This window comes from Triturus cristatus, chromosome 11 (genome assembly GCF_964204655.1).
Source record: "Triturus cristatus chromosome 11, aTriCri1.1, whole genome shotgun sequence".
Classification (NCBI taxonomy): Eukaryota; Metazoa; Chordata; class Amphibia; order Caudata; family Salamandridae; genus Triturus; species Triturus cristatus.
This window is the reverse complement of record NC_140594.1, coordinates 755,051,049-755,075,914: the sequence shown is the minus strand read 5'-3', so window position 1 is coordinate 755,075,914 and position 24,866 is coordinate 755,051,049. Positions and strand designations below refer to the sequence as shown.

Genomic DNA, 24,866 nt, shown 5'->3' with positions numbered 1-24,866 from the left:
CCTATTATCCATAGGAAAATCATAACATTCTATTCCCAATAACTTTGGCACCGGTTGATGAATGATGATTCGTCAAGCGAGGGCCGAGAAAAAAGGGGGGTCCCAAAACGCGAAAATTTTCCCCATGTTATTTCCCATAGGAAATTTTAGAAACGGCTACAGCCTGAACTGCTGAACGGAATTACTCAAAATTTTGCAAAAAGGTAGCCCTTGGTTCAGAAAGCTCCCTTTTTTTTTAAATGGTGTAAATCCGTTCAGTAGTTCCTGAGAAATTAAAAAAATAGTGGTCAAAAAATCATTTTTACATAGGAAACTTTAGACACGGTTATAGCAAAAACTGCTGAACGGAATTACACCAAATTTGGCAAAAAGGTACTGCTTGGCTCATAAAGCAACCATTTTAAAAATGGTGTAAATCCGTTCAGTAGAAATTAAGAAATAAAGATAGTGATATCTAGAGGTATGGTGGACCCCCGCACCCTCCCAATCACGAGCTTTATTCTCATTGGCTGTCAACACTCCAAACCAGGAAGTGTTGGCAGCCATCTTGTGCCTCTACAGAAGCGAGGCACAAGAAAACAGAAAAAGAAACGCAAATAACGAGAAAAGTGGGCAGGGTAGAAACACCCTGACCCCCTAGGCCTGCTCACAAGGACCCCCGGGCCAAAAAAAGCATTTTTTTGAGAAAAAAAGAAAATACAATCGTCAAGATTCGCGCACCCAGCGTGAAATTAGGCCGAAAAGTTTTTAAAAAACGAAGCGCGGCCTCTCGCGCTTCGTTTAATTAAAGCCCCCGGGTGGGCCTGGTCCCGGGGGCAATGTTTATATTTAAATGAGGGGCCCCTTGGGACCGCCACCCCAGGGGCTTTTCAAAAATATTTTGGGGGGGGGGGGGGGCCCTGCCGGGCCACGTGATTGCAGAGCCTCTCTACTCAATATAATACACTTCTCCCATCCAAGCAGAGCCGGGTCTGCAGGAGAGGGCTCGGGGTGCTGGCTGAGGGCTTGGTCAGGGCTGGTGACGCTGGTCTCCTTCAACGTGATCAGGCACTGCAGGAGAGGGCTCGGAGTGCCGACGAAGGGTACCTCAGTCTCCCCTCCAACTAGAGCCGGGGCTGCTGGTGGAGGAGCTCGGTGCGGGCTGTTAACAGCACTCCCTCCTCCAACCAGAGCCAGGGCTGCAGAGGGCAGAGTGGGGGCTGCTGGGGGGCTCGGTGTGGGCTGACGCTCCGCTCCCCTCCCCTCTATCTGGAGCTGCAGCGACAGGAAAGGGCCTCGGTGCAGGCAGAGGACTCGAGGTGCGGCCTGAGAGCAGCGCACCATTCCAGCCAGTGCCGGATGAGCTGCAGGACAGTGTCGGGTGTGTCTGAGGGCACCCAATCCCTTTTTAGTATCGGAACCAGGGCTGCAAAAAAGGGCTCAGTGCACTTTGAGGGCACAGCTTCCCTCAACCAGAGCCGGGACTGTAAGTAAGGGTTCTGGCTGCCCTTTGAGAGCTCGGGTGCAGATCAAGGGCAACAGTACCCTTCTATCTGTCGGAGCCGAAGCTTCACGAGAGGGCTCGTGATACCGGCCCAGGTGAGGAGGTGAGGGCTCAGCATATCGACCGAGGGCTCTGAGTGCAGACCGAGGAGGTACAGGCCTGCCCCGCTAATTTTTGCCCCCGGTCATTTTTCTCCGTGACTTCTCTCCTCGATTTCTGTCAGGTCTGTCCTCTGTCCCCAAGTCTCACTCTTTATTCTCCCAACTCCTGCCTCCACCCATATTTCTCCTCTTCTCTCATTTCGCTCCTTGTCGTCTCCCCTTTCTATTGTGTCTTGTTTTGTGTGTCCCGGCTCACTCCGTTCCGTTCTCTTTTGTCAGTGTTCCGCCTTGCTCCTTAAACCCCTTCCATTCTCTTTTTACTCCTTCCCATTTCAGTTTCTTTCTTTTCTGAATGCAAGCCCCCTGACACCGCTCACCCGCCTTCGTTGCATTTTCTGAACAGACTGCATACAGACATGCACGCACACCTGCATTCTCACACTCACCCTGACGCACACACTGTTCCTCTTCGCTCACCGCTCCTTTTTCTTCTGTCAAAAATCTGGCTTTATCTTGTCTGCTCTCTGCCCCTTATGTCTCTTCTCTTCCTTTCTTTTCCCGAAATATTTCGGCACTGATCTTTCGTCCCAGTGGTCTAAAAGGATGATGGCTAAGGACCATAGATTATACAAATGTGGAACCTCTCTCTCCCCCTATCTGTCTGCTTGTCTCGCTCATACATGTTCTTTCCTTCTCTTCTCGTTTCTCTCTCGTAGACTTCTCTGAGCGTTTCTCTTTTCTTCTCTTTTCCCTCTATCCTTCTGCGCCTTTCTCGTGCACTCTCTCCTTTCTGTACTGTTCTCACTTTTCCGTTTTCTTTTTATGACCTTCTCTCTTTTTGTCCCTTTGACCAGTCATTTTCTTTTCTTCCCTCTCACTACCCTCTTCTCTTTCTAGCTCTCACAATCACGCGCCCTCTCGTATACACCGTAACCCAATCACAAACTACGTTCGCTCACTGTGGTAGACTTTTTCTGTTGCATTCAGACTTACTCCTGCACGCACTGCGATCTTCTGATCAGCCACAGATCAATACGTTTTAAGGCATATGCAAAGTGAGCAATTGCCCACAGATCACCTTTTAAGTGCCCCCTTTCCAAAGTGATCTATTTATAATCTCACCTTTGTCTGTTTCACTATCTCAACCTCTCCACTATCCATTAAATCTTAAGAATCTTGGTGTCCCAAAGTGAAGACGTATATCAACTGTTTTTGAGACGGAATGTAATATTTTGAACTTTGCGCAGACTTTATTTAGCACAAAATGTAGGATGAAATTCATGGTGGTTCTGAAGAAGGGCCCCAAACTTTACTTGGCCTAGTGCCCCATAGCCTGTTATAAAGTCACTGCCAAAGGTGGCCCTCCAGGACCCTGGAATACCTCGGCAGAGGGCTCCGACCCCTGTGCCAGAGACTCTGCAGTAGAAGGTGACGATTTATAGCCGAGACAGCTAGTATAATGGAGAGGTGCGGTGCAGATTGAGAGGTGTGGTGCAGCGGCGAGGGCAGCTGACTTTGGAGCACAGGCTTCACGGTTCGATTCCGGGCTCCGGCTTCAGCTCAGCGCCATATGTCTCTGGGCAATAGGTCACTTAATTTCCACAAGGGCTCCCAGTGCCTTGGGACACTTAAGGGTGAGTAGTTCGCGCTTTACAAATACAGATTTAAATATTTATAATCTATAGAAAAATTACTCACGTTTCATGGCGCTGCCCTTGCCTCGCACAACTATAACAGGCTTTGGAGCTTTTGAATGAACCGGGGTCCGTCCTGTTGGAAATCAAACCTGCACCAGACAGGTTACTGTTTCGTTTCTTCAGGGCACTCGAACCCACTGAGCTACATCTCTGGGAATCAAATATGCCAGAGGGAAGGCGCCTGGACCGCCCGGGATTACGTAATGCCAAAATACAAGATTTCCCATTTTTCTATCCTCGGAGAGTTTCATAGTGGTGTTCTGAAAGTAAAGCACATATCCCAAGAGAAGAAAATGAGGCCTAAAAAGTGCAGATAAAAGTAAGAGTTTGAAAGTAAAGATAACCATCAGCGTGTGGGGCGCCCCCTTCAGGAGGATGCGCCTGTACACTTCTGTGTAACTGTGTGTGGCCTTGCGTCCTTGCCTTTTTTGCGTGCTTGTGAGGTAGTCGCTCACGAGCGCTACGGGGAAACTTTAATTAATTCATAAGTACTTTAGAATGAACCTATATTGAAGCAGGGCGGGAGTGCAGAGGAAACATAATTCACACTCTCCAGGCGGCCAAGCTTCCATGAGGATGCCCACGTAGTCATGAGGAAAGCGTGCTGACAAAAAGTCCACCAAATAACTTTATTGCATAATGAGAAAAATAGGAGGTCTAAATAAAACATGTTATCATTCCAATATCAAAGGATTTTTTTTCTCATCCAGGGCTGCACAAGGCCAGACTCACATGGCTTATTCATGGAACTGGAACAAGTGCACCAGTGACTGACTGCCCTAGCACCCACACGTGAGACAAATGCAAGTGATTATGTGGCTGTCTCAGTGGAAGCACGAAAGAGACGCCGAGGGGTGGAGAAGACAATTAAGAGGAAGCCCTCCGCGGTGTGACTCGAAAACAGCAGCGTCACCGGGATTATTAAGTGTCTGTGGGCGGACCCCTGCTGGGGGCCGCAACAACCCTGTAGATGAGCAGTATGGATCGCGTATTGGTACAGAGTGCGTACTGCAGAGGCAGCTGGGGGCCTGTGCGTTGGGCACCTGGGCTGTGCTCCCATTCAGGAATACGCTGAGACGCACTTAACCTCGTGCTGTACTTGCATCAAATGAAAATAACGAGTTTTGTTTTCTATACTTCGCTCAAACCCTCCAGTGCCTGAGCCCGGTAATAACAGATGTTATAATTACCCTCTCTAGGTATGCTAATTAGCGCCACTCGTTTGTTTTGAGTTGCTTCTAATTCATTTTCTTGTTTCCCATGTAGTTCTGTGCCACAATCATGAATGAATGGGGGCACTTGTTAGCCGGGGGATATGGCCAGAGTTGTCTCATTCTCCCATCAGGCACAAGAGACCACTCAGACAGAGTACCTGTGTCGGAGTAACAAAGGAGTATAGTTGTTAGATAAATGCTGCATCACCCTAACAGAGGTATGGGAAAACACCTGTAAACTACCTTATTTGTGTGGGAGGGTGTGCACACACACACACACAGGCTCAGACCAACCATCTCCATTAAGCCAGTGCAAGGGCCCAAATGTGCCGAGTCATTTTGTGGTTGCAAATTTGTGAACCACAACATTAGATGGTTTGTGATCACAAAATGGCTTACTTGTATTCCCTAAAAGCAGTTTGAGATTCAGTAAAGTCTTAGTAAACCGCAAAAGGGTATTAGAAATGGATAACGAAACGCAATTTGAAAGGCTGGCGCTTAGGGCATCCCTTCCAAATTGCAACTCAGTATAAGATGTATCAGTGGTTTGTGAGCGCAATTGAATTGTAACCAGCACCTCAAAGGAGGTGGCAACTCATTTGCAAAAGTGAAGGGGTCGCTTGTGACACTTCGATTCTGAATGAATGCGACCACCTAAATGGATAGTACACCTGGCACAAAATTTTGAATATAAGAAAATAACTGCAATGGCAAAAGTGTTACTTTGGAGGCCTGCACTAGCCCTTATGAATACCAGTGGTACGGAATACCAAGGTTGTGATGTCTTCATACCACTTCATGCCTCTTATTTCTACCCTTAACGTATTGCCTATTTACTCCACTCTTGCAGGTTCTTTTTCATCCCTGCTTCTCCCTTTATCACTGTTTTCCTCTCCTCCTCTTTCTTCCTCACTTCTTCCTTTTTGCCTTCTCTCTTTTGATCTCTGTTAAAGGTTGATGATGAGTCATAAGTCATGGTCCTTAAAAATGAGTGCCTGCGTCCCTGACTTGAAACCATTGGCACAAATAAAAGCCCTTCTTGATACAGGATTGTAACCAAAAAGCATCCAAAGGGGAGAGCTACTTGCTACTGGAGCAAGTAACCAGCTGGATGAATAAATTGTGGCTTAAGCTGAACGGAGCTGAAACTGAACTCATGATCCTAGGGAACAATTCCTTTCCCTCTAGGGCTCTGGGTTGGCTGGTTTCTCTCGGCCCCCCTCCGACGCCAAAACCAGCTATCAAAAGTTTGGGAGTGTGGCTGGAAAACACTCTGTCTATGAAGACCCGAACTACTAAACTTTCTGCCATTTGCTTTGGAATCCAGCATATGCTGTGCAAGATTTTGCCTTTGTTCCCTCGGCGCGCATGGTTGCTGGTAGTCCAGGCTTTGATTCTCTCCTGACTGGACAATGGAAACTTGCTCTACCTGGATGCTCCTAAGGCAGTTACTCAAAAACGACAAGTCGGGCAAAATGCTGCTGCATGCACGCTGCTAGGGAACTGTAGGATTGAGTCAGCCTGGCAGGGTTTGATGGAACTCCACTGGCTACCTGTTGCCCAAAGAATTGAATTCAAATCCTTGTGCATAGTTGACAGAGCCAAAAAAGTGCTCCATGAGGTGTCATGGGAAGGCACTAAGTGTTTTTAAAATACCCCTCACAAACTATGAATCCCATGGTGTCATGCTTCATCATAGGGGTCTTCCCGTCCCTCTACGGGGCGGGGCGTGCTGCGACCAGTAAGTATGTGGGAGCACTGTTGTTTGTGAAGGAATGGGCTATGTGTATTGTGAGGGTGAGAGTGGTAGGGTTAGTGAATAGTTACAAAAAAGATTAAAAATTCTCTGGCTAGTGGAAAAAACAAATGTATTCAATTCCCTGGCTGAGAATATTAAAAAAGGGGGGTTATGTAGGGGGTGTACCTTAATCTGATACTCCCTACTGGGTCAACATGTTTCGTAAGCAGTCCCCACTGCTTTACTCATCAGGACCTAAATATGTCCCTACTACACTCAATTTTTTTTTTAGATTAAATGAATTGTATGCCTATTACTCCCTACTGGGTCAACATGTTTCGTAAGCAGTCCCCACTGCTTGACTCATCAGGACCTAAATATGTCCCTACTACAACTCAATTCTTTTTTTAGATTAAGAATTGTATGCCTATTACTCAAAAACCAAACTTCAAAAATTATGCAAGTTTGGAGAAGGTTTGTAAGGGTACAATGACCTTTGTCGTTTTGAAATAACACATTTTCGGTATCTGAAATGACAGAAACAAAAGTGAAGTAAACAACCTGGGGGTTGTTCATTTAAACACATCACCATACTGTGGATTTGCCTTCTCTGAAAGAAAGTGATATATTTTTCTATTGTTACTAGCCGAAAGGGTTGTTAATCCGACAATTTCATGAGAAACAGTCCGCGTTGTGCGGAATATAATCGCTGATTAGTTAGTTGTGGTATAGAAAACACACACGCGCTCACACACACGCATTCGTAGCAATTCTCCGTTCTTGTAATAAAAAAAAAATTTAAAAACGGTGAGACGTTCCCCTATGTCAACACAATTTTTAAATGCCCAATATTTGCAAAATATAATAGCAGGTGCTTGGTTAGGGTATAGGAACATACTTGCACGTCCACCACACTCATATTTTATAGTTAGGTAAAATCGTACATTTATGTCGATAAACATGTTAGTCGGAACGGACATATCTCTATATATTGCACATGTACGTAATGATGCTCGGATACATACATTGTTAGGAATAGTTATCCTGCTTCATGAGCGTGCACCGGGGGGAAGGGAGCCTTGTAATAGTCACTGTATGCAAGGTGGAAAAGCATAAAATGCGTTAGCGTTTATCAATCACGCCATGTCCTCATGGCGCTGATTGCAAAAGACCACTGAATGTGCCATGGAATTGCTGATGACGTCACATATTACATCACTCATGACATGGTCAGTGACATCACTCATGACATCTCAAATGACATCACTGATGACATCATCCATGTGATAATGTCATGCATCCTCTCACACCCTAATATAACTTTAGATACACCCACTCTAAATTACAGACTTCCATTCTCAAAACCATAGACACTCCAACACCAATAACTACATACCCACTCACTGATTCTTAGGTCTACACACACATCCACTCACTCACCCATACAGTCACTCATACTTATGGTCACTCAGTACAGGATTATCATATGCACTCATACACCTATATAGACACTCACACACCGCCACTCATCCATAGAGGTACTCACACACCTAGTCAGTCATGCAAATAATTATTCACACTCCCATTTACTCACCTATACTCACCTATACAGTTATACACACACCAGCTGACTTACTCATACAAATACTAGCACATTCTTACGCTCTTATACAATCACTGATACAAGCAAACACTCATCCAAGCAGCCCCTCTCACAATCACACACTCTCACTTATAGCCATTTATATACTCTAACACATATACACTGCCTTTCATATATGTAGTTACTTACACATGTACCAATGACATATACATTCACTCACTAACACACCCATACACACACTCACCCACCCATACAGTCCACCACAGATGCACACTTCAAACTATGCACCCAGTGAATCATCCACTCAAACATCTATGCACAGAGTCACACACACCCCACCCACACAAACACTCAGGCACCCATACAGATACTCAGACAACCAATCAATAACTCATATAGACACTTATGTAGTTATTCACAAACCCATGCAGTCGCTTACACACCAACAGACAGACGGATACAGAGATTCACAAAATTTAGTCGCTAATCCATGCATTCAGTAAGATACATATGTTTAACCACTCACTTATAGTCAGTCACGCACCTAGTAAAATATCCATTCAGACACTTATACATCCACTCATTCTTCAATATGCCTTTCCCTATATATTAAACATATTTAAACTTTACAGAAACACTTGAAACACAGCAATGCTTGATCCATTTATACTTTATTACTGCACATTCCCAGTGGCTCATATTTTTTAAATAAACAATGAAGGACTACCACCATCCCACATAACCTTCATTTTAGCAGCCACCACCGCTGTGTGGCCGTAGTTGTTAAATACATATAGCAACACCACGTTATCCCCTCTTGATGTTCACAAACCAATGTTCACAAAAAGTCATTAGCCTCTCATAGGCATATAGTAATGGATAAAAGGCGGTAATGACAAGATGTTGATGTTGATCCAGGATGGTGATTGCAGTACATTCCATTTCCAGCATCAACCCCCGCAGTGTCCTGCACTGGCCTACAAGGGAACTGTAATATTGGCACTTTAGATTTCTCTAAATCTCTTTTCTTGACGGGGAACCAGTGGAGGTCTCATAGGTGTTGGGTGGTATGCTCATGTCGTGGGATGCTAAGGACGAGTCTGGCTGCGGTGTTCTGGATGATCTGGAGTTTGCGTAGCAGGGATTTGTTGATTACAGCTTAGAGGACATTTCTGTAGTCCAGTCTGCTGGTTATGAGTGTGTGAGTGACGATCTTTCTAGATTCGGAGGGAATACATTTGAAGGTCTTGCAAAGGATGCAGATGGTGTTAAAGCAGGTGGAGGTGACAGCGTTGATCTGCCGGGTCATGGTGAGGGAGGAGTTGAGTATGATGCCAAGGTTTGAGGCGTGGCCTGTGGGGGTGGGGGGTTGCCAAGGGTGGTGGGACACCAGGTGTTGTCCCAAGCTAAGGGGGTGGGTCTGAGGACGAGGAGCTCTGTCTTCTACGAGTTGAGTTTCAGATAGCTGTTGCTCATCCAGGATGCGACGTCTTTCATTCCTTCCTGGAAGCTGAGTCTGGTGGCTTCGGGGTCCTTCATGAGGGAGAGGATAAGTTGGGTGTCGTCGGTGTAGGATACTATGCTGAGTCCATGCTGTCTGACAATGGTGGCGAGGAGAGCCATATGGATGTTGAAATGCGTGGGACTAAGCGATGATGCTTGGGGTACCTAGAAAACAAATTCCTAAAAAGCAAGGTCTTAAGCTATTTTCAAAACACAGCTCATTGATTGTGGATCAGATGGCCAAGTGAGGGCACTCCAGAACCTTGCTGCATTAAAGCAAAAAGGCCATCCTCTACTTCTAGCTCTTCTGATAGTAGGGATGGTGGCCAGGTATGAGTTGGTGGATCTAAGAAGCCTTGTGGGGGAGTATGGGATAACAAGTTGGCAGGAAATAGGGTGGCCAGGTGCATGGAGGGCTCTGTCAACTATGCACAAGGATGGGGGCGTGGCCAACTGCCGAACATGGCGGTCGCCTGTTAGAGGAGCTCCGGACCCGGGCACTAATTATCCTGGATTAAGCCGCTTTCTGTGGTGCTCCCTGCGACCGGAGACCGGGCGCCGAGGCACAGCATCAGTGCCGATCATCGGAGCCGTCTTGGAGCTCTCGAGGGGCCTCTGCTGCGGAGCGGCGCGATCGGCCGATGTGAGGTCTGCGGAGCGGCGGAGAGTTGCGGCGGGCCGAGCCGGGGAGATGGCGAGGCTGTGACACGGCGCAGGCAGCCCTGAGAACAGCGGCAGAGGGGTGAGCCCGGAAGGGAACGACGGGACTCCGCTGAGAGCACACGCTAGCCGTCGGAAAGAACTGGGTGATGCAGCGCGAAATAAAGAGAGTGCGCAGGAGGCCTGGAGAAGTGTGCGATGGGAGTTTGATAACGCGAGCGCCAGGGTTCCGGCGCGGCCTATACGCGCCTGAGACCTCTGATGCACCCAGGAGGAGTGAATAGCCCGGTACATAGCGGCGGAAGGCAGCGGAGGGACACTGTTTAGAGCCTGCAGGAGAGGAGACTCTGTTGTGCTGTGTGGATGGACCTTAGAGACAGTGGGGCAAGTTGGATGGGAACTGCCAGATAGTGGGCGAAGGGAGCAGCACTGACGCCGGTGACAAGCGAAGGACTGCACAGAGTGCATGGACGGAGTGAGTACGGAGCTGCTGAGTTGAGGGGGACATAGCACCCTGTATGAGACTACGGAGAAGGGGCCACACAGAGTCTGGATGACTGCGACCCCCAACCTCACTGGGAAGGCATTGAACCGGTGCAACTGCACAGTGTCGAGGGGTTGCTGTCAGGGTACCCGGTACGGAGTGCCGAAGCCAGGACCAAGGGTCTGAAAGTTAGAGCCGGGGCCAAGAATTATTCTGGAGACCAACGGTGGTGTTGGCTGGGGCAGCTACGAAATACGGGACCTGGCTGACACGGCGGGAAGCGCACGAGAATAGCTCACCGGCGCCAGTGGGTGCGGACTCCCAGCGGTGGCGCGGGCCTCTGACCCTGGTAGCTTCGTGATGGGGCGAGTGAAGGGCAGACACCAGGAAAGCGAGGCGGGCGCTGATCGTATCCCAGGCACAGCAATATCCATGGAAGCCTCCACACAGGACAGCTGCATACCATCTACCAACGTGGTGGGCACGGTGGACAAGCTGGATTTAATTTTGCAGGAAGTGAGAGATTCAAGGAAGGCTATAGAAACACAAATTGGTGCCCTCACGACTGGTCTGTCGTTGCTCCGAGCGGATCACACTAAGCTCGCCGATAAAGTGAAAGGCCACACTGACGAGCTGGGTGCTCTCTGACCCCAGCAGACCCACAACACCACCAATATCAAACAGCTGTAGACCCAGGTAGCCACCTTGCTGGAGCGCGTGGAGGATGCGGAAGGGAGGGCGCGAAGGAATAATATTCGCGTTATTGGTATGCCGGAGAGAAGCGAGGGGGCCGACGCTGCCCAATTCATGGAGACATGGCTGAAGGAACACGTCACCGCGGAGGGGCTCTCTGACCATTTCTGTATAGAGCGACCACACAGGATTCCTGCAGGCCGTCCGAAACCGGGGGCTCCGCCAAAACCCTTCATAATTAAATTGCTCAACTGTAGGGATCGGGATGTGCTGTTGCAGAAATCGAGAGAAATGCCCCAGATTAGATTTGAGAACACTATGGTCTCGTTGTACCCAGACCACACAAAGATGGTGCAGAAGCAGCGCTCCTCCTTCCAGGCAGTTAAGAGGAAGCTGCGGGAATTGAATGTGCAGTATGCCCTTCTCTTTCCGGCGCGGCTCCGGATGATTTATGAGCGGAAGACTTATTTTTTTGAGAGCCCAGGCGATGCGGAGGAGTGGCTGGAGGTGTCGGAACCGGAAAGGAGATAGAGGTCAGCCTCACAGACCTTGAATACCACAGCACGGATTGGTCGGTCGCCAGGACAGCGTACCTCGCGCAGACTGCGAAGACTATATGGGCAGTTTCGCCCAACGACCCAGCAGATGCAGAAGGGCAAGGAGAAGGCGATTCTTGCGGTTTCCTCCCTCCGAGACATGGCAGGGACCGGGGATCTGACTACCTCGGAGGTGGACACCCAGAGATCGGATTCGGATGGGAGTGTGGCCCTGTTTCCGTCGGTGACTCCGCAGACGGCGGACGGGCTGATCCCTTAGTGGATGGGACTGTGCAGTGACCCTGGACTCAAACAGAACAGTAACGTATACGGCTGCTAGCTCCTTATTCATAGAGTAGCTATAATGGCATTGTATTTGCTGTATATGTGGCCCGGGAGATGAGGGAATACCATGGTACCCCAGAGGCGGCGTAGGCGTTGGATAGGTAGGCTTGGCCACATACCCCTGTATGCGAAAGCCTTGTGTGAATGTTATGTTGGTTTTCCTGTTTTTTGGTTGGTTCGGTTTAGTTTTAAAATCGGACCGAGTATTGGGTGTTAGGGGGGTGGGAATTGGTCCTGGGATGTGTGATCTCCTAAGATGGTCTGGCAGTATACAAGATGGAGCTATCAGGTGGTGGCTAAATGAGGATCAGCGATACCCATGCAGAATAAATACACCATAATAACGTGGAATGTCCGGGGACTGGGCTCAGTTCAGAAACGCCATAGAATACATGCGCAGCTGCTGAGGCGCAAGGCGCAGATAGCCTACCTGCAGGAGTCTCATATGGTAGAGATAGAGGTGGGGAAACTTCGTAAAAAATGGAAAGGGCAGGTTTTCTCTACCACATGTTCGGGATATGCGCGAGGAGCCACAATATGGGTCAGGCATGGCGTGCCCTTTACGCCGTTGGAGCAAAGAGTGGATCAACAGGGGCGGTACATTTTGGTAAGGGGTACCCTGGATGGTAGACCAGTGGTGCTGGGCTCTATATATGCACCGAACACAGAGCAGGAGAGGTTCCTAGGGGTGCTGTCGCTGGCATTGGCTGGGTGGGAGGGCCACCCATGGATAATAGGCGGCGACTGCAATGCTGTGATGGACGTGGCAACTGGATAGGTCGCATCCACCACTGCATGGGACAGGGGTCTGCAAACAGGCGAATGGGTTGTGTGGCTGGGCGGAGGTTGTGCGATGTTTGGAGAATGAGACACCCAACTCATAGGGAATACTCTTTTTACTCACCAGTGCACATGCTGCACACAAGAATTGACAGGCTATACTGTTCCAATAACATAGCGATGCAGGTGACGGACACTACTTATTTGGCGAAATCTTTTTCTGATCATAATCCGCTGGAAGTGGTGATTGAGTGGGGGACGATACCCGCCGCAGTGCCAACATGGCGGATGTGGCCCCAAATGCTGGAAGACTCAGTATTTCGTGATGCTATATTCAACACCATTCAGCATTATTTTACTGAAAACAGTAACACTGCGTCTACTACATTAATCGAGTGGGATGCCTTCAAAACGGTGGTTCGCGGTAAGGCAATAGGGGCGACGGTGGGTGCACAGCAAGAGGTTAATAAATCCCTTACGGAGGTGGAAGAAAGACTCCATAAGTTAGAGCAGGAAGCTGTGCACAGTGCTGACAAGCGGGCCGCCCTGCAGGAGGATAGAATTAAACAGGCTGAATTCCTGGAATCACTCCGGGTTATAGACTACCGAAGGTACACGCAACTGTGTCATACAGAGGCGGACAAGGCAGGGACCCTGTTGGCAAAATTGTTACGAGACGACCCTCCTAGTGTGGTTATCAGGGAGGTCACTGACGTCACAGGGAAGGTGGTGTCCACCCAAGGGGAGATAAATGAGGCTTTCAGGCAATATTAAGAGAGACTCTACGGTGAGGTGGGGGAAACATTGGCAGTAGACGTAGAGGAGTTTTGGAGCATGACGCCTTGCCTCAGACTCTCAAGGGAGGCACAAACAAGTAAAACGCGCTCCTGAACATGACATGCGCATCGCAAACACGCTATACGCGACCCGGAACAGGAAATAAGGCATCGCAAGCGGGCGGGACAATTGAAAAACAAGATGGCCGCGACCGCATGGGTAAGTTCGGGAGATATTATCCCCCGAGCACGCAAACAGCGCCCCGAACATGCACAACGCGCTCCCAAACAAGAAAAACACATCGCGAACGGAAGCCCCAAGCAACTACGCACGCTCGCGTAGGGCAATGGCATCTGCTCGTAGCTTCGCGTAGCGCGACTACGCAACTACGCCTAGGGTTAATCAGAACAATAACACCAGTTTCCTAGACTGTGTCTTTTAGATATTATTTGTGAGATACTTTTGTTTTAAGTGTTCTTTTATAAAGTAAAGCATTGGGGTTGAAAAGTAGTTATTGCACTGCTGGGAAATTGTTGAGTTCTGAGTTTCCACACTCACACTACCTCCCTGAGTAGTTATTGCATGCCATCACTAACACAGAGTCAAGTGCTGAAGGGTTGCACTTGGAACAGATTACCAAGCCATAGTAGGGCGGACCACGGGACATCAGAGAAAAATGAACACAGGCCTCTAGCTGAAGCTCAGTAGCCTGGCTTGCCTGTGGCCCATCGAACAGAGTCTGACTCCATATGGGGGGCCATGACCTGACAGTTCGGGCTGAACTGTTTCTACTGGAGCAGGACCAAGGCGGATTTGCACATGGCTAGTCACTGTCTTAAATGGCACCGTGAGCATGAAAGGATGGACTGGGATGTGACCCAAGCAATTAACCGTGGCCCAGACTCATTTAAACATTCCCCCGATCATCTTTTTGTTTTCCTCAGGGTGAGTAAAGAAAACACAAAGAGATGATGGACAGCACTGAAACTTTTCAGACACCCACCCCCAGCACAGATCTGGGTTGAATCCATCAGGGTAAGTGACAGCTTTGCCCAAATGTGGGTTCCAGACTCACAGAAATAAGCTATCATCCACTTGTGAGGCCAAAGAGACTGAAACCAGGCTGAGGTTCCTTGTGGGCTCATCTAAAGTTACTTGGTTTGGCAATGCCAGCTGAACTGTTCCTATTGGGGCAGGGTCAATGCGGTTTTGTTTTGGGCGGGACTCTTTGTAGAGTGTCATAGTGAGAAAAGAAAACATGGACTTGGATGTGGCCAGGGTTAATTATCAATGACTAAGATTAATTCAAACAATCTCACTTATCTGTTTTTGTTGTCCTCAGTGAGACTCTCAGTGACAACCAAATAAGATGTTACCTTACCTTGGGAGTGTGCAAATGAACCTTCATGGTCATTAACTGTAGTGCATTTGCAAGGGAGAAGCAATAGGTGGGCAGACTTTCTGAGCTGCTTCTCAAGCAATGTCTGCTAACTGACCCCAAGCCTTCCGTTCTTGGTTAGAACTTTTACATCAGGACACTTCCTTCTAAAATCAATCTGCCCACAATGCATTTTAAAATAACAAGGTGGACGGGACCCTTTCCCAACTGCTTCTGTAAATGCCTTTTTGCCAATGTAAATTTCTTCACGCTTAGTACAGAAATAAATTTTCAGTTAACACCTGATACTGGCCAGTTCCTAAATGAGATTATTGTACCACATATCTATACATCTATTGTCAACATGGAAAGTGAAATGCTCTTGATTGCTCTTGCACCTATGGCTACAATCCTCAGAAAGCTCAACCAACATCCCCAGCACAGAGTTGGTCTTCGGTGCTTGGCTTTCTGTTTGGAGGCCATCATTCAGCTCAAGAGACTGGCAACAGTAAGCAGTGAAGTTATTTTCAAAAAACCTTTTCAAGGGTGTCCATAACATACATTATGCCTTAGAGCATGTATTGTATTTTTGCTTAAAACAATGGACAGGATTTGGATTACAGGAAAACCTCTAATTCTGTAGATTTCCTCTTACCTGGGTAATCTGGTCATGGAGCTGGCCTTTCTCTTTATGGACCATCGCCAACTGTTCCCCCTGTTTGTCTCGTTTTTCCTCAGCGATGCGCCAGCTCTGCACAACCCCTTGCTTCTCAGCAGAAATACGTGTTACTTCCTGCTCCAATTGAGATATATTTTCCTTTAGGGATGCACGCTCTTGGTCGAGCTCCCGCTTCTGCTCCAGAACCAAGGCCTTCTCCCCCTCCAGCTACTTGTCCATAAATAGAGAAAGACAGAAAGAAACAAAGTGATGAAAGGGGTGTTGAGACATTTGAAATGCGTCCAACGGAAAAAGCTAAGACACAAGATTAATTTTCAGATACATAGCACCTAAATTAGATCTTGGGGATGGGTTACTCCGTCACAACGGTGACGGATATAACGTCCACCGAAATATAAATCCCATTATATTCTATGGGATTTATATTTTGGCGGACGGGGTACCTGTCACCACTGTGATGAAGTAACCCATCGCCAAGATCTAAATCAGGCCCATAGTCTTTAGGCACGGGTAGTGGCCTGTGTTGTAGAAGTCAAGCTGGATGGAAGAACCATGGATGTTACCTTTGGTAACAATCTTTCCGGTGGATACTCTATATAACCATAGATTCCTCACCTTGTGAATGTTCCCCAGATGTGAGACTGGATCTGGAAACTTAAAAAGCAGTACTCTCGCATGCTGCTAGGTGGCGATGTGAGGCTACATGCCAAAGTTGTTCCTCTCCAGAAGTGTATAAGTGTGACCCAGGCACACCAAAGTCATTGCTTTCTAGGCTATCTGTGCCTTTGGGCGCAGAGCCCATAATCAGATTGGCATGACCACTGTGCAAATCTCTAGGTTTGTGACATTTTTATGTGTAAAATGAGTCCTGTTCACAAAATGGAGAGGCATGAGGATAAGTTTGGACTCTACAGTTAGAAAGAGAATTCATCAGAAAGATTATTACCAAAGCTAAGTAACTTGTTCTTCTGATGGATACTTCTGACCACAGATTTCTCACTTGGTGAATAGATATATCAGTACTTCTAAAGGTGGTGGGTCTGTGGACTGACTCACACCAAAACGTCCTGCAGGACCTAGCAGGCAAAATGGCCCCATCAACTGCCCTGACTGGTCAAGCAGTAGTGCTTTCTGAACATGAGTACGGACACCCATGCAGCCACCCGACACATGTCAGGAGCAAGAACGCCATATGGTAACACAGTGGTTGCAGCTTTGGCCATGGTGGAGTAAGACCGCAAGCCTTGTGGAGGCTACTTCTTACCCAGTGTGTAGCCGGTCCAATGCAGGGAACAATCCTTTGAGAGATGTTCCTTCTTTGCACTGCCTTGCCCTTTGCTCTGGAAAACCTGACAGACAGCTGATTAACCACTCAATGTCCCTTGGTACGATCAATATAAAAGCTTAGTGCCTTCTTGGGGTATAAACAATGGAGTTACTGTTCCTCCTTAGAGGGATGAGGTGAGGCAAAGAATGCCAAAGGGGTGATAGCCTACCCATCGTGTAAAGGAGTAACCACCTTCAGAAGAAAGGAAGCTCAGGTTCTCAACACCAACTTTTCTGAGAAGAAAGTAAGATTGGGTGGGCTAACAAAAAGAGCCTGCAGCTTGCAACTGTGCAGCTGCTCAAAAGGGTGTATATAAAAAATTGAAGACTGAGTTCAGGTCTGACTGAGGCATCACAAAGGGTTTTTACAGAAACAAATGTTGCAAACCTTTCAAAAAATCTAATTGTAATAGGTAATTTAAATACCAAAAGCTAATCCTGAACTCACAGAAACGCTGAAAGAGTTGAAAAGTACCCATAACAGTGCCCAAAACAATTCCTTGCTGGGTTTGGGAGACAGCAAACAACAAAACATCAGACAACTTTTCTTGTATTAGAGTCAATTTGTTGGGTGCCGCACCAATCCACAAATTTGTACCAAAGGCTGATGTATACTGATTTTGTACAGGGACACTTCATAAGGTGAGAAACACATCACGGAGATGCAGATTGTGCAGGCCTGGGTGCAGCACCCTATCCTGCTACTGCGACAGACAATCCTCCTGAAGCAGCAGATCGATAGAAGGACAGATTTTCATGCACAGGAGTTCTGGGTACCAGACTCTCCAAGCCCAATCTGTTACCCCTAGAATGAGTAGGACTCAGGCATTCATGATATTCTTCAGCACTCTGAGCTGGAGAGGCAATGGCAGAAAGGCATACAAGAGCCCTGAGGTCCACTCCAGATGGAAGACGTCTCCAAGAGAGCTGATTTGGAAACTCCAATGCATTAAAGCGCTAACAATGCGTGTTCTCTGCAGTGGTGAAAAGGTTGAACCAGGGATTTCTCCACTGTTGAAAGACCCCCTGTGCCATTTCTGGGTGTAATTTCCATTCGTGATTTACTAAGCCCTGGCATTTAACAATCCCACCAGGAGATTTACCAATAGAGAAATTCCTTGGCAGTCCAGCAACTTCCAGAGGCACAGAGTCTCTTGACACAGGGTCTACAAACCTACCCTGCCCCAATTGTTGCTGTACCACATGGTGGTGGTGTTATCCGTGAGCACCTGCAACAGACTTCCTCTGATGGTAAGTAGGAAGGCCATCAACAGCAAGTGAATCACCCTATACTCCAACAGTTTTATGTGGGGTTAAGTCTCCGCCAGAGATCAGAGGCCTCTGATCTTCACCTCTCCCAGATGGCCTCCCCGTTCCAGTAGTGATGCATCAGTGACTACTGTCAGCTACATGTAGGTAAGAAAAGGGGCTTGCCACTGACCGAATTGTAGTCCAGTAGCCACCGCTTTAGACATTTTGCAGTCTCCTCTTAAATCTGGATACAATCCGTCAGATTAGCTTGATGCTGTGCCTACTGGGATTTGGGGTCCTACTGCAGAGCCCATAAGTACCACCTAGGATGTTTGGCCACCATTCATTTGCAATGAGATCCAGGACCAAGGCTGAAACATTGGAATCATAGACTGAACTGTCCTGGACTCTCTTCTTTCGGGAAGAAGCATGAAACTTACCATATCCAGAAAAGCTAAGATAAGTGGAAGTGTCTGCAAAGGAGTCAGGTGTGACTTCAGTGTATTAAAAGTGAATCCCCAGTGATGACAGAAAGTTCTCCGTTGTGTTGAGGTGGTTGATGACTGCTTGGAACAAGTCCACCTTCAGCATGCAGTTGTCAAGGTAGAGGTAGACTGGTACCACCAAAGGTGCCTGCGACCAATGCCATCCCTAACATGAAGACTTGAGGGGCACTGATGAGGTCAAAAGGGAGTACCACAAACTGAAAATAATCTTGGCCCACTGTGACCCTCAGGTAGCCCTTGTGAGCCTATAAGAGAGGGATATGGAAATAAGCGCCCTGCAGGTTCAAAGCCACCATCCAGTCTCTGGCGTCTGAGCTAATGTGATCATCTTGAATTTGTCCTGCAGTAAAATGTTGAGAGGATGAAGATCTAAAACAGGACAAAGGCCTCCGTCCTTCGGCACAAGGAAGTAGCGGGAGTGCGACCGTGTTCTTACTTCTGAGGGTCGAACCCTCTCATCTGTCACCTATCCTGATGGTGGTGGAATGTACAGCAGGTTAGAGAGAAAAGGGAGGGCATAATCCCAATGGACAATTTGGAGGACCCACTTGTCTGAAGTGCTGGTCTTCCACCCTTGGAGGAAATATCTAATCGTGCCTCCGACAGGCTGTGTGCTGGCAAAGATACACTAAAGCAGTTTTGTGGCTGAGACTGGTAGAGGGGTGGGGGACTGAACTGCACGTAGTCCTTACTGTTCTGAGCATTGTCTTGGAGAACCACGGCACCAGCCACAAACAGGATAAGAGACAGAAGGCAGGTGGCCTGTGCACACGTGGTTCGTGTCTTACAGCATAAATGCAGCACGTAAAGGTAAAAACAACCAAAAATCGTAACAACAACAGCAGTAGACCAATGTGACGTTTCTCTCTTGATTTAATGTAGATCCGATGCCCAGCCAACACGTGTTTCGTCAGGGTGTGAACCCACAACTTCTTCAGGGCTACAAGGATGTACAATGGCAATGTGTAAGACATTGTTGTATATTATATCAGATATCATGAACACTTGTCTGAAGTGCTGGTCTTCCACCCTTGGAGGAAATATCTGATTGTGCCTCCGACAGATAGGCTGTGTGCTGGCAAAGATACATTAAAGCAGTGTGTGGCTGAGACTGGTAGAGGGGTGGGCGACTGAACTGCACATAGTCCTTACTGTTCTGAGCGTTGTCTTGGAGAACCACGGCACCAGCCACAAACAGGATAAGAGACAGGGAGGCAAGCTGATGACCTTGCACCCTCTCTGGAGTATGACAGTGGCAGGATGTGTAAGGTTCCTGTTTCGCCTTACTCTTTTTCTTGAGCTTACCCAAAGATTCCAACCCCAAAGATTATCTGCCATTGAAACAACTTCAGGAGCAGAAACTGGACCTTCCTTTTAACTGCAAGTAGTAGCATCATGGATTCTTCAGATATTTCGCCGTATGGTCTTCGGGTTCAACTGAGCACAGCCGTCACAGGCCATCGAGTCATGCTCTGGCCCCTGGCACCATATACAGACTATGTGAGGATCTGTCACAGACATCTGTTTGTAAAAGTCCCTGCTCGGTTTAAACCCTGTTGTTCAAAGACAAAGTAGAAGTTCCGGACACACATCTTACGGTGTGGAAAGAAAGGAACCGACATTGGCGTGCATGGGTAGCGCTTAAATGGGGCTCCGCTTGTCTTTCTGTAGTAGAACGATGTCGGGGTGGGACCACACAAAGCCTCCAACTGGCGCACAGGAGTACTGCTTGTAAGGTTTCCGGAATCAGACAGACATCTGGGAAATACTCAAAAGGTGAGGAATCTGCATTTAAAAGTATTAATCAGAATAAGATTTTACAAATGTAATAAACAACTGTTGCCGTAAGGATATGCAAGTACACTGTACAGACCTAAGAATAGAGTTACCTATGCATAATTCCTGTTTGAGTGCCTTTTACAACCAAATTGTGGGTAAGGGGGCAATTGTCTTAGTTTGTTCAACAGCGGCTGGCAGGCTTATTACTCCTCAGCCTAAGAAGGCTTTGAATAGCAATGAAGGGAAAGTTTACTTTCATGTGCACCGCTGCCACTGTGCATCATCTCCTTAAAACATGACTAAAAATAACACAGAATTAAAGTTTTTTATAAAACGAAAAAAAGAGGTAGTAGGTAGTTAGTTGGAAACAACTACAGAAATGTTTTACTTCATCTCAGAAAAAGCATTAGCAAAGCCAACAATTCTGACTTTCGCAGGTTGGTGTCAATTCTTTTTATATGGCAAGCATAAGCGACAAGAAAAAGGGAAAAACAAATGACCACTTAAAAATGGCCACTGTGCATTTGAAATAAAAAAATGTAATGTAAAAATGTCTCATGCAGTTGGTTTAATAGTGACATTTTTTAAACAACAACCCTTTTAGTTGTGCATTGCATTTTATTATTGGTAGTTAAGGAAAACAAGGGTCACCTGAGTATTACTACAGACCTGGTGTCATAAAGTATTTATAAACATAGTGGTCTCCAAAACACGAGGCAATAAAAGTGATAAATAACGCTCTTCATTTAATGAAAGATATATAAAAACATAGAAGCATGACGGGTGCCTGTGACAAAGACGAGCTCAGTACGCTCTTTGAGTGGAACAAACTAGAAGACTGTGATCAACATGTGTACCATGTACACAAGAACACGGCCCATTTGATTCAAATACAACAATGTAAATAGGGTCAGGGTTAATAAGTCAATGGTGGTTACATTCCTTAAAGCGATGTCGCATCATCGTCAGGACTCTGGGAATGAATGTCGAGCCCGAGGGGGAGCTAAAATGGGTTCACATCACAAACAGTAATGAACTTTATATGCAATATTGACACTATTTACTGTATTATATACAATACATACACTATTTACATAGGCCCCTTAAAAAAGAAATCTGAAAAGAGAAAATGCTCACCACACAGACAAATGACGTATCTGAAGAAAACAGAAATCACGCAGAGAACCCACAATGGGGTCTTGCTGCCAGAGAGCTGGGAGTCCGATGTCCTAGGAGAAGATTGGTCCGTGCGGTCTACAGAATTATGCCAATGGGTTGTGTGACCACGGGGCACAGCTGACCTCTGAGGCAAGTCAAAAGTACAATTCCTTTTACCCTCAATTATCTTTCTTACATTGGTATTTCAGTTTTTAACTATGCAAACACCGAGGAATATATTTTAAAAAATCCTTGCGGGCCCGCCCTTTTTTTCAGATGGCACTGACAGCACATCAACTCCATCTACAAATCTTTCTGAACAATTTGAATAACACAGAAAATATACACTTGTATGAATTTAATGATCCAGATGATGACTGAATACCTAAAAGCGGACGTCATTCTGGTGGGTCTCCAAGTAAAAAATATCTCTTGTTTCTTCACAGAAGACAAAGTATACGGAAAATGATTCAGCTACATTGGTACCACATGCTCAAGACAATAGATGGTCTTGGGCATAAACAATAATCTAGAGTACTAAAAAAAAACTCCTACGAGAAATTGAAGACTACGAAAAACAAAATCAGAGAATCTAACTTTATTTCGTTCACGAAAGCAACCCTTAAAAAAGTTGATAAAACAATGGCTGAGTTTAAGGATTTAGAATAAGAAACGACGGCCAATAAGACCAAAAAGGACATTCACAACTATTTAAAATTGAGAGAAGATATCCATATTTATTGGGCGACTATTACACAACTAGAACTATTCCAGCACTACTCATAACCTCCCCTGCGGACATTATAATAACACCAATTTGTAACCTACTCTGAGATCTCAGAAGATTCAAGTGACTGCACTGACGCAGGAGAAGGGACCAGTGGGTCATCAATAGTAATGGGTCAAAAGGATATTTTAGAGAGTGGTCTATCCCGTCCACCCCGGGGAAATCAACGGAGACGAAAAGGACAGTGGTGGTACAGCAATACCCCAGGGGACAGAAACACAAAACAAATATTAGCAATGGGGACTAGCACAGGAATAACACATGCACAAACTGTTCCCATATTCAATCTCTCATCACAGACTATCTACAAATGAGTTTACTGTGTTGAGTAAAGGTCTTTTTCTCGTTCCCATGGAAAGAAGCAACTTTCTAGACTACTGTGATAGCTCCGATGACTCCGGAACCCGGAATCCAGGCGAGGGGGACGGCGAATCCGCTCCGGATGTTCGGAGCGGTTTAGTGGCCCGAGCCTTCCAGACACACCTCCTTGCGTCACCAGCACCACGGACATGGGATTGGTGCAACGGCCACAAGGAGGCGGTGGAAGGGGCAGTCATGTGTAGAAAAGAGGCGGGGAATGCAGAAAGCGCTGTCTGCCGACCGGAAGAGACTGCCAGCGAGACGGAGAAAGGCGAGAGTGGAGAAGCGGACGAGCCCGGGAGAGAAGGAGAGGAGCCCAGCGGAAAAGAGCCCAGCAGAAAGGAGCCCAGCGGAGAGGAGCCCAGCGGAAAAGAGCCCAGCGGAAAGGAGCCCAGCGGAGAGGAGCCCAGCGGAGAGGAGCCCAGCGGAGAGGAGCCCAGCGGAGAGGAGCCCAGCGGAGAGGAGCCCAGCGGTGACCCAAGAGAGAGGAAGGCGGCAGATCCGAAGACCGGAGGGTCCGGGAGAGCAGAGACAACCGAGGACGCTCAAGGTCCCAGCGCCGCGGCCCAGTTCCTGGGTCGTGGCTCAAGGCAAGTGACCGCTCGGGGTTCACTGTGGTGGTGGGCTGGGCAGAGCTGCATGGGGCTGTGAAACGGGGCACAAGAGGATTGGAGGGGAAGTTTGTGTTGCCCTAGCCTTTCTAACAGTAACCCGTCACACCTCGACCAGTTCCCTTTAGTCACATCAAAGCACACTTCAACACCCCACAATCCCTGGTGACGGTGGCACCCAAACCGACTAGCGTCTGAACAAAACCAGTAACCCTGTGTATTTATCCTTTTCATGTCGCGGAGACCCGGAGTCCACCACGAGAAGCGAGAACAGCAGACGGACGTCGCAAAGGAAGAAGACTCTGGTCCACACGGGACACTTTCCTCCTGACACTCCACCCTTGTTTTTCCCTTTTTTGAACCCCAGCTGTACTTTGACCCAGCAGTTAAGGAAGGCAAACCAATTAAAAGAGACAACACCTCTAAAAATAGTACTTGCTTCTGTCGTGTCTCTGACAAGTCTCTTGACCAAAGGTAGTCGCCAGGGCCCAGCCGAACGGAACCCCCCCCCCCCCCCCCCCCCCGGGCTGGTACAAGTGGTGTCAGAAGTGGGATTTCCTTTGTTTTACTGCTGTGAAACATACCGTGTCGCCTCATGACACAACCCGTGCCCATGGAGAACGTCGTGTCCCAGTTGGCCGAGGGCCAAAGACATCTGCAACTGGTGTTGGAACAACAGATCCAAGCCGCCCGAGTAGAGCGGGAATCCCTACAAGGTGCTTTGAAGGACCAGGCTACCCTCATCGCCACTAATCAACAGGTCCAGGATACCACCATTTTACGGCTAACTGATGCGATTGTCAACACCCAGGTCCGTCCACACGTCCTAGGAACAGTACTTCAAAAATATCAAACAGGAGAAGACCCTGATTACTTTTTCTTGAATTTCGAGAGAGTGGCTACCACAGCGGCCTGGCCTCTGGAACGATGGGGTCAGTACATAGCCCCCCTTCTCTCCGGAGAACTACAGGCCGCATACCAATCCGCCAATCCCAACGGTACAACCCCCTATGCGGATGTAAAGAAAGCCATCCTCGAACGGATGGGTTGTGATCAGGAACACTATCGCAATAAATTCCGGAGAAATGGTCCGTAGGCGAAAACCCCCGAGCATTATATTTCCGGATACGGGACTTGGGACATAGGTGGTTAACTCCACACACTTCAACCCCGGAAGAGGTGGTAGAGAAAATCTACCTGGAACAATTCCTAGAAGCACTACCACCGAGCACCAGGTCCTGGATCAAGCAACGCCCGATGCTCACCTCCACCTCGGCGGTGGATCTTGCATGTGCTTTCCATCGGGCCCCTGACTTCAAATCCAGCACAGTCTGCCACCAGAGCCCTCCCAATGCCCTACGCCCACAGATGCCTACGTTCCAGAAGAATACCAGTCGCTCAGACAGCAGGCCTCCAA

The 24,866-nt window shown here is 47.6% G+C and overlaps 2 protein-coding genes across 7 annotated transcripts in view; one reads left to right on the top strand and one right to left on the bottom strand.

Moving 5' to 3' along the window:
• LOC146785406 (uncharacterized) overlaps positions 1 to 24,866 on the bottom strand; it is a 2,064,968-nt gene that overhangs the window by 1,082,667 nt on the left and 957,435 nt on the right. Inside the window, exon 17 of the mRNA XM_085634420.1 lies at positions 15,648 to 15,878. Coding sequence (XP_085490546.1) covers positions 15,648 to 15,878 — 231 coding nt within the window. The remainder of the gene's footprint in view (positions 1 to 15,647; positions 15,879 to 24,866) is intronic.
• LOC146785408 (uncharacterized) overlaps positions 1 to 24,866 on the top strand; it is a 787,621-nt gene that overhangs the window by 295,392 nt on the left and 467,363 nt on the right. The window lies entirely within an intron of this gene.